The sequence below is a fragment of the Ylistrum balloti genome, unplaced genomic scaffold (assembly GCF_031769215.1).
Source record: "Ylistrum balloti isolate Yb309-2 unplaced genomic scaffold, AGI_CSIRO_Ybal_v1 Utg370018, whole genome shotgun sequence".
Taxonomy (NCBI): Eukaryota; Metazoa; Mollusca; class Bivalvia; order Pectinida; family Pectinidae; genus Ylistrum; species Ylistrum balloti.
The window spans coordinates 1,038,379-1,054,371 of NW_026782087.1; the positions used below are offsets into that span (position 1 = coordinate 1,038,379).

Here is a 15,993-nt window from a genome sequence, read left to right on the forward strand (position 1 = left end):
TCGTATTTATTACAAAGAAGTTAACGTTTAGATTGATTGTTACTTTACTATAGTTTTACTGATTATAGCTTCCTTATATCATAGATACATATTTTTATTTTGTTTAGCGTAAGTGACAACATTATATTTTGGACATTTCCGGTTTTTGCACTTTGTTTCGCAATGTTCGTGCTCTGAGCAGCTGAAATCATGGACCTGTACGAAAATCACGACGATGGGCCAGGTTTTGTTGGGATAAGATTTTGTAAAGAATGGTACAAGAATTGTTTTTATTTAAAGTGAAAAACACCAACGACTTTTGTTGAAATTATCACCAGAAAGCTTTTGAATGTTAACGAAACTAACAATTGGTTGGCATATATATATACTGTATATATATGATATACAATCCTTACACGCGTCATGAATTATCTGATACAGCATCAATTACTCGTTACAGTTATACCATCTGCTTACTGTTACGGTAAAAATAAACTAAACTGTAAAACAACGAAAGAGAAATGAAAAATGACACTAGGCCCGCAGCTGGGCTTCAAACTAGGTAGTCGACATCTTTCAATTGATTTGAATGCCTACTACTTCAACTGAAGGGAAATTTCTTTCACTCACAATATTTATACTTCTCCCTCCACAAAGTCTTCATCCCCCAAATCAAATTTAACCTACATCCTCAGTTCGTTAATTACAGTGTAGTGACCAACTTCTACATTTCATATTTTGAGAACCAGAAATTGATAAACAGAAAAGCGGTAGGAGAATAAGTTTTAATGTATCATTTCAAGTGAGTGGATGTTCTTGTCCCCACTTTAACTTTATTATATAAAACAATGTAATTTGAATTTTGATACAATGTGTTTGTGTTTTATACAGCAACAACATGTTGTATCCCAAAGAAGATAAAGAAAAAAGAATCATGGTTTATGCTGTAAGTACTAATCAGTGACATATATGTAGTTTATTTGGGACCTTTGTAGTAATATGGTAAAAGTATTTTTATTTCTAACACCCAAATACATCCCGAAAAAGTGCTGTATAGACAACCATTCCTCTGCATTTATTTCCAGCTTCAAGTAAATAAAATAAAATTAAGGGGAAAAAATATGATGAAAAACAGGGCATGAACATTTGGAAACCTTTGTAGGTTAGCTAATACTAAAATTTTTCATGCAAATTATATCTGAATCATACTGGGGTGGAAAAACACTTTTACATTGACATTTTGATGATAATCAGATTAAAACCGTATGATAAATATAGATAAGAAAACTGGTTACTGTTGTATGATAATCATAATCAGGAAAAGTATTTTATGAGCAATTTTTTCTCTTTTTTTTCCTCAGTGCAGAAACTGTGACTATCAACAGATTGCAGACAATCCTTGTATATACGTCAACAAAATTACACATGAGGTTGAGTAAGTAATACTAAGAAATATTCTTGTATGATTTATTGATCAGAAAAAATATTGGATTCAAAATTAGTATACCTGTAGATCTCTGATTTCTTTTCATGTTAGAAATGAAGTGTGTTACAATTTTTATATCAAAGCAGTAAGAAGTTGTGTTTCCCTTGAACATAACAATGGTTTATCTTTAAATGTAGACTTCAATACTTTATTCAACTGTATAGCTTTTTTTATATGGTCTTTTTTTCAAGGAGCCATTGTAATGGGCTTCATTCTCAATTGAAAAAATCCAATATTTATGCAAAATAAGTAAGACAGCAATGAAACTGACGATGCCAATTCCAAAGTTGATGAAAAAAACTCTGTCCCGTCCTTTATCTGAGTTAAATCTTAATGAAGAAGGACCTGTACAAATCCAGCATGGACAATTCCAGTTCTGATTAAACACAAGTCCAATGGAACTAGTTATAAATACATGTGGAAAAGTTTTACCTGTCTTTTCTTTAAACAAAAATAAGCATGTTAGATTAATTTGTCAAAGTTTGATATTTGCATGATTATTTTATTCGTGTAGTGAGTTGACACAAATCATCGGTGATGTGATTGCGGACCCTACTCTCCCACGAACAGAAGACCATGTTTGTCCCAAGTGTAACCACAAAGAATCTGTATTCTTCCAATCACACAGTACAAAAGCAGAGGTATGTTTACTGTCAGCATGTGTTAAATGTTTTACCTGTTCCATCAATGTGAATTGTTGGGAGTGCTCTGGCATTTAGAAATGTTTCATCGAAAATATCAGTGAAATACTAAACTTTTGTTTTATTTCTTATAAACAACTCTGAAACATATTTAGATAAGTTAATGAAAATCACCATATTTGATCTGAATGGTTGTTCCATCTGACCACATCATCAATAAATGGTCCGGAAGTCTTTTGATGCTTAGTTTCATATACTGTAAGTTTCCGCATATAGTGCGCACTTTTTCAAGCTAAAACTGTTGGGTCAAAATGGGGGTGTGCATTATACGCAGGAACATGCCATTCTTGGGGTTATCATTCCCGAGGTCTGCGTCAGCCATACTGGATTATCTCCCTTCACATAGTTATATGTAAAAGTCGTCTGTCATAAATGATAGTTTGGGGATAAAAAGAACAAAAAATAAAAAATTTGAATGTTTTAATCATCGGCCATAGCATTACGGTGAATCTATATTTTTTTCGTTTCCTGTCATTCGAATAGTCACTTTAGTATTTTAGTCCAGCTCTTCATTCCCAAGGATTGGTGTGATAAAGGGTTTTGGTACAGAAAACTAAGATTTAACAGTAACAGTCTTCAGTTAATACTCCTGGATGTTTATTCCACTCATTCTAGTGGAAGTTATGCCTCGTTATTTATCGAAGATAAATTACTTAAATTCTGCAACTTATGCATGTGATACAGAACAAAGATAAAATTATCTCTGTACATTTTGTTTTACAGGAGGGAATGCGACTGTACTATGTATGCACCAATCAGCAGTGTGTTCATCGGTGGACTGAATAAATGGTTTTATTTTATGGACTTTTTTAAGTTTTGTCAGATGGTGAAAATGAAAAGATGGAAAAATGGAAATTATCTGGACTTTAAGTTTAGAAGGAGAATTGAAAAGATGAAAAATTTGAATTGTTTAAATATTTGAGGATGCTTTCACTGAGTCATGTATGTTGTTCATATTTCAGTCATTTTTTTTCAAATTTTTGTTTCTAATATGACTTATTCTTTCATGGGAATTTGATTTAATTTGTTTCATTTGAATCAAGAGTGTAAGAATGAGAGAAAACGTATGTTGATCATGTAGAAGAAAAATAAATGAAACTTTCTCGATCAAAGATTTGTTTTGTCTGTATAAATGGTCTCCATACAACTGTAGTAGGGTTAAATTGTATATTGGTGTTCGTCATAAAGACCGACCACTCATCTATTGAAGAAATAATTTATGTGTAGAAATATAGGTATATATGATAATGACAGACTACTTATCTAGTTGTAATGGTATTCTGTAGTCTCACCATCTGCAAAAGGTTGCTAGTCATTGGTCTGGTAGACTAGTTTAAGATGCATTGTAATAAACCTTTAACATATTAAGAACTAGAATATGATGGATGATTTCATGTTTCAGACAGATTACAGTCACTAAATTTGGAATTTAACTTGTCATCCCTAGAGAGCCCACTTAGATGTTGATAAAACAAGACAGAACCAGACATGAAAACTAAAAGTAAAAATTTGAAAAATGAAAATACAGGTTTCAACTTGTTGACAAGAGTTTGAAGTGATAGACAGATGGGACAAAAAAGGAATATCCTAGCTCCAAGTTAGACAGGGATAGTCCAGAGACATACAGCCCAAGACATAAGACACTTGTCGTTCTACATTTGGGTAACAGTACCACACAGCGCTTCACTGATTTACAAATGTATATAAAAAACTATGACAACACAACTACATTATACACACATTCACTTAACCATTTAGTTTCCCTGATGTGGACAGTAATCTTTGGAGGCAATGGGTTCCACTTTAAAATGTTTTCTTTTTTTTTTTTTATTATTATGAAATAGTTCAAGCATTGATATGAATTATTATCAATATGCTGAATCATACTTTTCATATTTATGGGGCCCAAAGGGGTACATTGCTTTTTGTGACTTTGGGGTATAAGTCCAATGTTCAAAAGTTTTAAGCAAGTTTTTTCAAGCAGTACTGGATTGCCAATGTCAAGAGCTGATAATATTTTTCAAATTGCATCATCTGAAATGGGGTAAGTAGAACTTAGTTTCCCAAATACGGGCCAAGCAATTCTTTTTTTTTTTTTTAACAAAGATGAAGACTTAAATCATTGGAACCTGAATTGTTCTAAGTTACATTCCGATTCCACGATTCTTAAAACACGCGAGGCCTATAGGGCCTATATCACTCTCCTGGTTATTTCACTTTTCACATCAAAACATTTTCATTCACAATTATCTTAAGATTTTCCCAAAAGATGATGAATTTTTAAATTTTTGTCAAATTTGGTTAAAATCACCTAATTGATCCTTTGGAGCCCCAACCCTCTGTCCCTAGGAGTCAAACTAACCTTATTTATTCAAGAAATGGTGGCCCTTCCCAAATGATGATTCATGTTGGTTGAAATTAAATATTTTGGCACCCCTAGTTGTTTGATCTTTATTTATTCTTTACAAGTTGGATCTTTCCCCTTCTCTCCATTTCTTTCTGTTGTGTTTTTGCTCTTAACTATATGAAATTTAAACATTCTCTTAAGAAATATTGATAATAATCTTCCAAGATTACCTGTCAGTCTTTTTTGTTTTTCTAATCAGAAAACAGCTAGGGACCAAGAGGAATCTACATACGAAATTTCCATCCAGTGCTTCTCAGGAAATAGCGATAACAAACTTTCATTGTCAAAATCACTGTCATAAGATATTTGAAGATTCCTTTGGTAATGACTGATAACTGTTAGTTCCAAGATGGTTGCCTGTCAGCCATTTTGTCCTTCCGTCCAAAATCAACAGGGCAAGGAAAAACTACATACAAAATTTGAGAAAACTCCATCCAGTTCTTAAAAAAAGAAATGGGCATAGCAAAATTTCATTTTCAAAAGCAAAGATTGTCGCTCATCTGTCATCTTGTTCTGATCAATCCCAAAATGGCCTATGCGCATCTCAAGTCAATTACAAGGCCATTACAAACTATAACTGTCAAAAGCAAAGATGGCCACCTGTGATCTTGTTTTTTCTGTTGATCCAAAAATGTACTAGGCACAACTAGGGACTAAGGCAAAGCTATAGATGAAATTTGAGAAAGATTGGTCTGTATCTAGAAATGGCAATAACATTAAATAAGAACAGATGAATGAAGAGCGATTTGACTATCCCACCATCAGATGAGAGTGCAATAAGCACTACAAAAGTCAACAGACAGAAAATCCCATGACAAAATACAATGGCTGGTGTAAAAAATAACAGATGACATCAGTTTTGAAGTTTCATATTTATTGATGGATCGGGTATATTTCATTTTTTATATTCATTTAACAATTTAATTCCTTACATACAATGTAATAATAATACACATAGCATTTGCTTACAAAGTCTGGACAAAAGCTGATTTTATTGAAATTTTAAATATACCATTTTCCCGAAACCAACATTTCAATTCTGCAGTGACAAAGAAAGCCAGAAGTTTTTACCATTCCACGTTTATATATATAAAGAAATTTCTGGATTTGAGGTGAAATGGCATATATAAATTGTGAAAATATTTGAACAATACCTGAACTGTTATGCATAATTGGAAGCCTGAAACACAAACACATTAATTATTTCAAGATGTAGAGAACTTTCACAAGTCCCACTCAGCATTAACAATAATAAGAGAGATGATCCTCGGCAGTTACACATCCTCAAGACACCACAGCTGCATGTCTGGTAATATTACTTAATGTTTTCAGACCAGAATGGCCCAGGTCAAGTGTAAAAAATGATCTAAAAGGACAGCAAAATGAACAAAGTCAAAACTGAATTAAGTAATTGTACAAATCAAAGAGTTAGAATGTAAACAAGATACAATCAAAGAAGCCGTCACAGTTTACAGGTATACACGCATCAATTTTTCCATTGAAATAAAGTTAAGCATAAAAGACTACAGTTATAAGAGCAATGGTGCACTCAACTATGCTGAAGATCACAACATACTACAGCAAAAAAAAAAAAAAAAACTCTACTGAATAAATTTTTGTTTTGAAAATGTTTTGCTTTTGATAACAGTAAGACTACCTGATGAATGAAATCAAAATGTAACAATGCCTGAATTCTTAACAACCTTCTCGAATTATATTTCTCATGAAATGTTATATCACATGAAACGACAAAAAACATGGACATAATGACTAGTTTCAAGATTAATTTCCAGTAAACTATTATAATGACTAACAACTAAGTAGTAATCCATCTATACATAAATAAAAGTAACAGAAACTGACCATTTATGGTGATCTGAAGGCAAACACAGAGTACTGATCATGTATGTCATTCTGCCATCAACAAATTCTAGCTACTATACATAACAGCTGAGCTGGTTATGTAATTGAGCTTATCTGAATAGGTACTCGTCTTTATAAGACGAAACCGTTACTCTCACATAACCAACATCAACGAAGCAACCAGTAAATAGCTGCACAACTTAACAATAAGCCAGTGGGTTGTAAATGTCATCAATTCAGCAGCTTGCCACCAGCCCACAAGGTTTGGTCCTGACAAATGGACGCAACTGTTCATGCTTAAAAATTTCAAACAAAACAAAAAGACATACCATGTTGAATACAATGGTATATAGGTACAATCTTACCAAATCCTAAATAATTGAATAGTGTTGAGCTCCTAGTGGAAAGATATCTGTACGTCATCTCATAAGGAACACACCTAATATCTCCTTAATACTTCTCACTCTTTTCTATATAATTCCATATCCCGACATCTGTGTACCAAATCATTCAGCTAAATATGAATAAATATCTCCGGTCATAACAAAACAAAACAGAAAAAACTACTGTATGCACAAGGAAGTCCCTACTCAGAACAGGAATATAGCTGCTACATAATGCATATTGATGGGCTAAACATTTACAGCAAACAAAAACTGAACACACCCAGGTAATAGTGAAGGCCAGCATATAGCTGTCACTTTCCTGTCATAGAATTTATCATGCTATCCTGATTGTTTGGTCCACCAGTCACATTTTGTCACTTAATTTACAACCATATAAACATCAAATGTTCAATCCTGATCCAGATCATTAGGCAAGCCAATTTGGGTGATTATACGGCACACAAACTGTCACTTTGTTTTGTAATGCAGTAGGAAAACTTAAACAAATATGAAAATAGTTCAACAAATATTTGAGGATATTTTAATCAAATAACTGCGAAAAAAGTATTTTGTGTTGTCTGAAAATTTGTGACTTCATTTACAGTAAAAGATAACCAATGATCACAAAATATATTTTCAACAGAAAAAAAAAAATTGCTTCAAATATAATAAAACTGGCACACACATTTTGTCCCACATACAAGAACATAAAATTATGAATTTCATCTGTGGCAAAACATTTCTACAGAGTTAAAATAATTAAACAATGACAAAAATCACCTGTTACCAAGTAATATCTACCTACCCAGGTATTAATATTACATAGCACCTTCTGTTAGTAATCACATATCGCATCATTTGCCATCAGATGTCAGTCAGCAAGAAACATAGGTATTCTTCGAAAGGAAACTTATTTACACTGAATCTGGATTGGTCAATTAAAATCCACAATACTGAAAAAACATGTACCAACAAACTACGAAAATAGCATTTATGGCTACGTAAGTTTAAGACAAGAAATTTTTCTCTGTACACAGGTGATTCAGTAAACAAGGCATTGACACTAAGTTGTTTAATAGTTTTCACATTGAAATCAGTAATACTGGTCTAAAATGGCTTGTATTTTCTAAAACTATCAAGAATAATACTGACATCAATCACTTCCACCTAACTCATTTGACCTGGGTGCACCAGACAATACCATCAGGGAATATGTAGGGCTAATAACTTTATCCATCACTCTTTCAGAAAACATTTCATAAACTGTTCTACTTTCAGCTATGCTGAAATATAATTCTTCCATATATATTAATTCTAGAACTTATTTTCTATCAAAGCATTAAAAAGAAGTTGAATCAAATTTCATGTATGGACATCACTGCTATCAAAGATTTGTAAGACAAATCGGCAATCCATTAACCAGAATGACTTCTAAATTCATTAGATTTTAATGCTTTTATAAATACTTCACAAGTAAATTACATTAAAGTTGTGAAATAATTTACTTTTATTTACATCAAATATTTTATTTTCTAAAGGTGAAATACCCTGTCCAACAACAATTAATATTTTCATCCAAAACACTTTGAATTACAAACAATGCTACTTTCTCACCTGTTCAATAACCAGTACTGGAACAAATTTTCGTAGTATGTATGTATGACATTTAAGTTAATTAAAAAAAATTTTTCTTTGTGACAAGCTGTAACTTAATTTAATTCGTACAAAATTTCACAAACCTAGAAGTTCATCATATATAATTGATGTTTTCATTCATTTCTTTGAAACAAATCATAAAAATTCATGAGTTCACAACCCAAATATGCATATTAAATTGGCACATATTAATGTTTACAAAACACATCACATAACACATAGTGAGCCATGTCGTGGCAGAGAAACTAAAAAGGAAGTGGTTGTCTTCTCCCATCTCTCCATCCTACCTAACCACACAATCATCAGCATACAAGAAATGTGCAAAGGTTCTGGGTGAGACGGGTTTAAGTTAAAAGTACGCCTGCTCTGTACATATCAAGGAGATCCTAGGAACTCTGTGAGATTGAGAAATGTTGAAACAATCATTTATGTATGGAGTTCTTAACAATTAAACATGTCCACAGAAGATATACATTTTAGTTTGCACCTAATAGAAACAGACTTTTTTTCATCTAAGTCAGTGATAGGTGTATTTCAGCGGAGTTCAGAATTTGTTTCCTAAACATATTTGAAGTCAAAAGCGGAACCTACAAAACAAGAGGACCAAAGGCCTGTATAAAATAACAATGATGAGGCACCAGTCAAGCGTAAAAGTAAATATAACATTTGTCGATTAATAACAGCACCATGTCATGGTGTTTTGCTGTTTATATCAGCACAAGAAAAACTTAGCACAGAGAGTGTACATCTTTCTATTTAAAAGCGAAGTGCACAATATATGCAATGGACGCATGATTTTTTTTCTTGTCAGGGAGCAAAAGCAAACAGTACCTACAGTTCTTAAGTGTTGGGAGACAAATAAATGTGTCTTGTCTGAATCTTATTTAACCCTATACTCGTGTATTACTGACTTTGTCCCCTGGATTCAATGTGTCCTTTTAACATAAAAGACAGATTTCCTAATAAGGAATCGTAACTATGGTTTGTATGATCATAATGTTATATAAAAAGTTTTCAGCACTACTCTAGTCTCTCGATGATTTCTTTACTTTAACATTATTTCTGGTATGTGTGTTATCATGATCAATAATAAATGTAAAAGTCATGACTTGATGAGATATCGTCTATGTTACTGAAGTATCTTTTGTGAAGTTCATGGGTTGAAATTATGATACAGGATTGTCCTTCAAACAAATGAAAAAAAAAAAAAAAATCAAATGCTTGTGAACTTAAACATACAATTTGAGAACATAATAAAAAAAGGCATAGTCAGAAAAAAAGCAGTTCAGCATCCGGAGCACATCTGTGATGTTAAACACTGTTACTGAGCGACCAGTACTCTGGACTGGTAAATGAGACTTTGGATTAGATTGTCCAGCTGCTGTGTTGCACACAGACAGTTTCAATATCTCTTCTTGTTTCCTTCTCTTTCTTAATTCCTTATGCCTCTGATCAGAATTTGGTCCGCACCACACGACTGTTACACTGACGTTCCCAAGTCATTCCCTTGAGAGGATGCCTGAAACAATGCATGCTCAATATTAAGGTAATGTCTTTACTGACCAGCATTAATTAGTTACACAAAACACACGAAAGTGTGGGTGAAACCATTTCTGTCTGTAACAGCTAAATAGCGCATCTGATAATGAATAAATTCTTGATGTCTGTCAGTCATATACAAGTGTACCAAGAACATTTTTATATGAAGAAGTTTTATTCCAAGTGTATCATAATTTAAGATTTTCACACCCACGATAGAACCAAAAATATTTCAACAGTAGGAAATTTGTTGAATATAAATTATTTTTGTATCACAATACTACACATTGACAATAAAAATAAAGTACCCAGATTTCACATCATATACCGAGTAGTCCCTCAACATCAAAAGACGGATATGAAACTTTCTAGACTTGTTTCATGAAATCTCACATGCAATAAAAACCGATTTTAGATCACAAATAGTTCAGTAGAAATTTCAATAAATTTCATTCCATTTATCTCTAGAATCCAACTGTTTATCATTTTAGGCTTCATCCTACAAATATATAAATTTTCCCCAGTATGATGAATTCTATGTACATCCTTGGAACACTAACACAAGTGTACTTGGTCCTAGTTAGCTATTAAGCTGTACCATCACTTTCTTAAAAAATAAAAAGTCCTTTTCAATAAGGTGTCGGCAATTCAAAGATGTTTCTTTATAAATAACTATTAGAATCAAGACTTAATTTTGATAAATAGTACATATGTATGTATAACATTTTAAAGTGTTAATTTCCATATTACGGTACCTGTTATTAGTAAAATGATATGAAAAAATTTTAATCTAAATCTTGTTAATTATACAATTATTATTGTTAAGAACATGCATACAAATGCATAGTGACATAACAAAGTGCAGTGTGAAAATGGAAAGCATGGTTAATTGAGTTTCCTTAATTCCAAATGTTTCTCTAGAAGTGGGGAGTGATAGGGATGGGTGATGTGTGCCTGCCTTTACCAAGAGGTTACAATGAAGTTGTAGACCTGATGTGTAAATGATTACAGTAGTTTTTAAATGATGAATATGACTATGAATATGGCGAAATTATTTTCTGAAGTTCTGTTCCACAACAACATCATTTGGATTTTCTTGTATTGTTTGTTCACAACGAGAATCTTAATTACAACACATCCCCTTCCTATCCAAATTATCTTTCTGACCAAATAGATCAAATGAAGCCTAGCCACCTGTGATGGTATGCATGATTGAACCCATTACACAGACAGATGGTGCGGGATGATATGCTTGATTTGGCAGTAATGTGGGGAGACAGTACTCACCATTACACCTAACTGAGCCTAGGGTGCCAGTGATAGAGAGAAAAAAAATGATGGCATCAATGTTAGCAACAACATATAAAAAGCTATCACAAACAACTACAGCTACAATAGAAATTTTAACTAGGTATACACAAGCTGTCAAAAACACCTACAGCTAATATTTAAATTTTAACTAGGTAAAAAAATATTCCAGAGGGATCTTGGTGCCCACCATTGTTTGGTCTATATAAGTTCTTACATAAAAAAGGATATTTTCCCTCCTTTTTTTATTCTTTCCTCTGTTTTTGGTTTTGTTAATTTGAAAATTCCACTTAGGAAATAGTACTGATAATCTTTAAATGCTAAATCCAAGATGGCCTCCTGTAGGCCAATTTGTTTTCCTGAGAAGTTTCAAAATTGTCAAGGGAAACCTACGTACAAAATTTAAGAATAATCTTTTGGTATATTAACTTGATAATCTTCCAGTACATAAAGAATATTTGATAACAAGAACTGCTATGATTGACCAAGATCAAAAGGCGATTTGAATTGCCCACCACTAAACACCAGCTGTCTAAAGCACCTATACATATTCAAATCGGTACTCTAACAAAATACTGTAAAGTTTGTCAAAAGAACGAATGCACATTAAGAAATAAGCGATTAGCAAAAGTATGTCAAGTTGACTCTTAACAATACATTTCAGCAGTATCACTGACCAAATGCAAAAATAAGCATCTGCAAAGCCAGACATTCATTTTTCAACAGTTTGGAAACATTGAAGCAAACTAAAAGTATGTATTCTTTTCAAATACCGAAGCTAATATACAGAACAAAATCAGGAAAAAATTAGTGATTAAAACTGCATGCTAAACATACAATACAAGTTAAATCAAAATACACATGTTATTATCATTGTCACTTCAAACTTAAGTGAAAATGCACACAGTTGGTTTATCTCAAATACAAACTGCATAACAGGAAATTTGGATCTATTTTCTTTCAAGTTTGTCATTACATCACAAAATGAAAAGACTAATCCCAGCAGAAATTGCAATGCAGCAGCTTTTATGCTGGTAGTATAGAAACATTACTATTTTCATGAATATTTCTTGATAATGCAGTTAGGCACACTCTTTCAAACCTAAATTACACACAGAAATTAAGATAATTCTATTGTTAACTTTTAAGATGAACTTTTCTGTGTGTTTAGGAGTGAATGAGGTGAAAAGTTAGGGGGTACACAGCTAGTAATAATCAGGCATTAAAGGTTTCACCTGTACATCTGTCTACTGTGTTTCTGTCTGTACCTACAGGACACAAGTACATAATTAAATACTTTACTGGTTTGTACAGAGAAACATTACTAAGAAAGAAATTGCTTACAGGGGAGGTCAGTACATGCTGACAGGAAAAAAAAATCTGTAATAAAGTGCTATTGTTCCTTTGAATAACCCCTTGCTAAAATCACTACAGTGTTCTACCAGAGATGGCCAATATCGTGAACGTAGAGGTGACAGCTCTATAAATACTAATAATGTACTTGAAGAACGAGAGAACTTTTCTGAGTGACACAAAATTCCCCATCAGCAACCAAGGAGAAGATGGTAACTTTATTGTGCTATTTGCTGATCATTTAAGCATGTCTCTGAACTTTCCAAACAAGACAAGCTTTTCCAAATTAGCTATTTTACAACATAAATCTGGCCAGACCAAACAACATCAAACCAGATCACTCTGATTTTCATCATTAATCTCATGGACTGGTCTGCAGTATGTTACATAAACATCACCACATACAAATCCCACCCCAGGGAGCATCATAGGCTGCAAGTTGAATGCTTAAAAATGAGGTCAGTTAAGAAAACATTTCTGTTTTAGCTCACAAATGGTTTATGTTTGACTTATCATATAGCGCACTGACCCCACTGATGTTTAGAGATTATTTCATGTCCGAACCTGTGATCGAATACTGCATGCTTATTCAGGAAGCCATGCCAATATTCTGGTCTACAATGTTGATGTAACTGAACAGGAAAACATCTTTGTTAAACTATCTGGACTTTCTTGCTCAACATATACCATTAACCTAATTCTATCATAAGACTTCCTTAAAATACCAATATCTGAATTATCCGCCAACCAAATCTCAAGTTCCCTATTAAATTAGTAGTATGTTTAAATTTTTCTTAAAAATCTATATAGAATTTCTATTGGTGCTATAGTGTAGAGTCTAGACCCATGTCCTCATAAGTCTACAGTAGAACTCACCAGTCTCTGTGAGAGCTGTTTCTTTGCTAGCAGTTCCTTTTCCAGCTGTTTTTCCTTCTCCTCAAGTTTAGCTTTCAGCTGTAGGAAGTTAAATGAAGTGCATTTTTGTTAAATTTGTGAATAACCTACCAGTAAAGATTCCTATTGCAGCATTATTTATGTGATCTGAGGTGCATTTCAGCATGTGCTTTTTCACAATTATATGAGGTGTATTTCAGCATGTGCTTTTTCACAATTATCTGAGGTGTATTTCAGCGAGTGTTTTTTTAACAAAGCTTTACTCTACCATGCCAATATACAGGTGATGAATGAAATAGATAGTAGGTGTAACTTACCTGTTCTATCTCACTGTTGGGTGCTGCACCGTTTGACCCCTGTAGCACAAAATATGAGTGTAAGGAACGGTGAAAGTGACTTATAAGAAACAGTCTACAATTAGATTCATCTACAAATCACCCTGTTTGATATTTAAACAAACATATCTCTCTGTTTGTACTATGTGTGACAAATGAAATCGAATTGCAATGTACATGAAGTTCGATCAGTTAATAGTATAGTAGGACCAGTTGTGATCAGTTACGATAAATTGGACTGTAAAATCCATGTCCGTAAAACCATTCAATGTATAACATTCAAGACAGAAATCATGTAAATTAGACGACACCCATAAATTCAGTTGGACTTGGAAAAAGAAGTGCAGGAGTAAAAAGTTTGAATTCGTAGTGATGATCAATATGGATTTTCATAAAATTCAGTTGTAATCTGTAAAATCCTGACTTTGTTCATGAATTTTTAAAAGCATAAATCTATAAAAAATATCCCAGTAAAAAGACAAGGTATACACATGTACAACTTCAGAGTGTAAAGGTTACATCGATGAAGTTACATACAATTTAAGAATCTGTAGATACTGTCAGTATAGATTTTGCGGACAAGTTTTTCTAGAAAAATCAACTCCCATATCAAAAATAAAAAAATATTGATAATACCCACATGAAAAGTAAGTGCATGTGCATAAATTAAGAGTGTAGTGTCAGACTATATCAGTTTCTTAAAATTCTTAAAAAATTCTCCTTAAATTTTGCCAAATTTAGGAAAATGCAAGGTAGGAGAAGATTCTACAGGTAGATGGAGAACATAGATTCCAGGAAATTTTACTCTAAGCTTGGTCTACAGCAGAGTTCTATGGATGGAAAATATCCAATGCAATTTTGCATTCAAACGATTCATTACGATTGAAATTTTCCGTAACAGATATTCTAGACCATTTGGTACCTTGCTTTTCTCCATCTCTGACTTGAGTTTATCCACCAATGCTTGCTCCTGGGCCAGGGAGTCCTGACCAGTCTTTATAATGCCATTCAGTCTCACATTGGTTGTTGCTAAATTTTTGCTTTTCTTACTTTCTTCCATTAACAACTTCTTCAGTTCTTCTATTTGCTGTTAATTGTTAAAGCAAAATTGTTAGATTTATTCTGTTAGATCTAGGCAAGTCAATGGATTAAAAAATGGCTTATGAACTCTATTGTGTTATAAACTATGCTGCAAACATCTAGTAGTGTGTGAAAACTACAGAATGTTATAACACACTAAAGCCCTTTTAATACTACCATGTAAAGTTAGTTTTAAGGGACTCCATCCATACATAAAGATGTTACCATACCCACAAAACCTTTCTACACATAGAAACAACATAGACAGCATCAAACTGCAGATCACTGCCACACACATAAGTCTCTCATTTAGAGTATTTTTATATTCTAACTTCTGTTCTTCTCTTTCATTTGCTGTTTTTCATATTAAAGCTACTTTAATGATGTTAATTTTCATGAAAATTTCACAAAACTAATGACAATGAAGTGTTGACATGATACATCGCCCTCTATATGAAGTCAGAAATTCAAATACAAATTATATACCTATCTATCAACCCTAAACAATATTATCTCCCAGTTCATGCAGCCATGGATTCAGCATTTGAAATCATTGAAAAAAACCCAGACTAGTCAATAGGTATATATAGGTGTGGTATCAAGATATTTACTTCATCTCATCAGCATCCCAATTAGATTAAGTGAGGTCATCATCGCCATACTTGTTACCAAAATTATCAGTGGTTCCCCAACTCATTTAAGGAGTAAATAGAGAAAATTGTGAAAAACAAATACAGAACAAAACCCACAAATCTACTGAAGGTGAACAAATTGAAAACTAGACGAAAGGTGCTGTGTTATTAAAACAGAATGCGATAGAGCACATGCCCAAGTTATAACTACTAACAAATAAACTCACCTTCAGTAAATCGTCTTGGTTACTTGTGGATTTCTCAGACTCCTGAATCGTTCTTATTTTCTCTTCGCTCTGATCAACCAAACGATAAAACCATGGTGAAAAGAAAATCAAATTATACAAGACTGACTGACTGATTCATTCATATGT

The 15,993-nt window shown here is 32.9% G+C and overlaps 2 protein-coding genes across 2 annotated transcripts in view; one reads left to right on the forward strand and one right to left on the reverse strand.

The window, feature by feature from the left end:
• Window positions 1-144: 144 nt before the first annotated feature.
• Window positions 145-3,278, forward strand: LOC132548589 (DNA-directed RNA polymerase II subunit RPB9-like). Its single transcript, XM_060212453.1, has 5 exons — window positions 145-254; window positions 871-925; window positions 1,341-1,414; window positions 1,980-2,106; window positions 2,890-3,278. Exons 1-5 carry the CDS (start codon window positions 190-192, stop codon window positions 2,950-2,952), a joined length of 384 nt encoding a protein of 127 aa, XP_060068436.1. The 5' UTR covers window positions 145-189; the 3' UTR covers window positions 2,953-3,278.
• A 2,165-nt stretch (window positions 3,279-5,443) lies between these two features.
• The window catches only part of LOC132548573 (ribosome-binding protein 1-like), a 38,133-nt gene continuing 27,583 nt past the window's right edge, over window positions 5,444-15,993 (reverse strand). The window contains exons 23-28 of the mRNA XM_060212436.1: window positions 15,847-15,915; window positions 14,830-14,994; window positions 13,890-13,928; window positions 13,555-13,632; window positions 12,561-12,593; window positions 5,444-9,997 (exon numbers count right to left, since the gene is read on the reverse strand). Coding sequence (XP_060068419.1) covers window positions 12,573-12,593; window positions 13,555-13,632; window positions 13,890-13,928; window positions 14,830-14,994; window positions 15,847-15,915 — 372 coding nt within the window. The 3' untranslated portion in view covers window positions 5,444-9,997; window positions 12,561-12,572. The remainder of the gene's footprint in view (window positions 9,998-12,560; window positions 12,594-13,554; window positions 13,633-13,889; window positions 13,929-14,829; window positions 14,995-15,846; window positions 15,916-15,993) is intronic.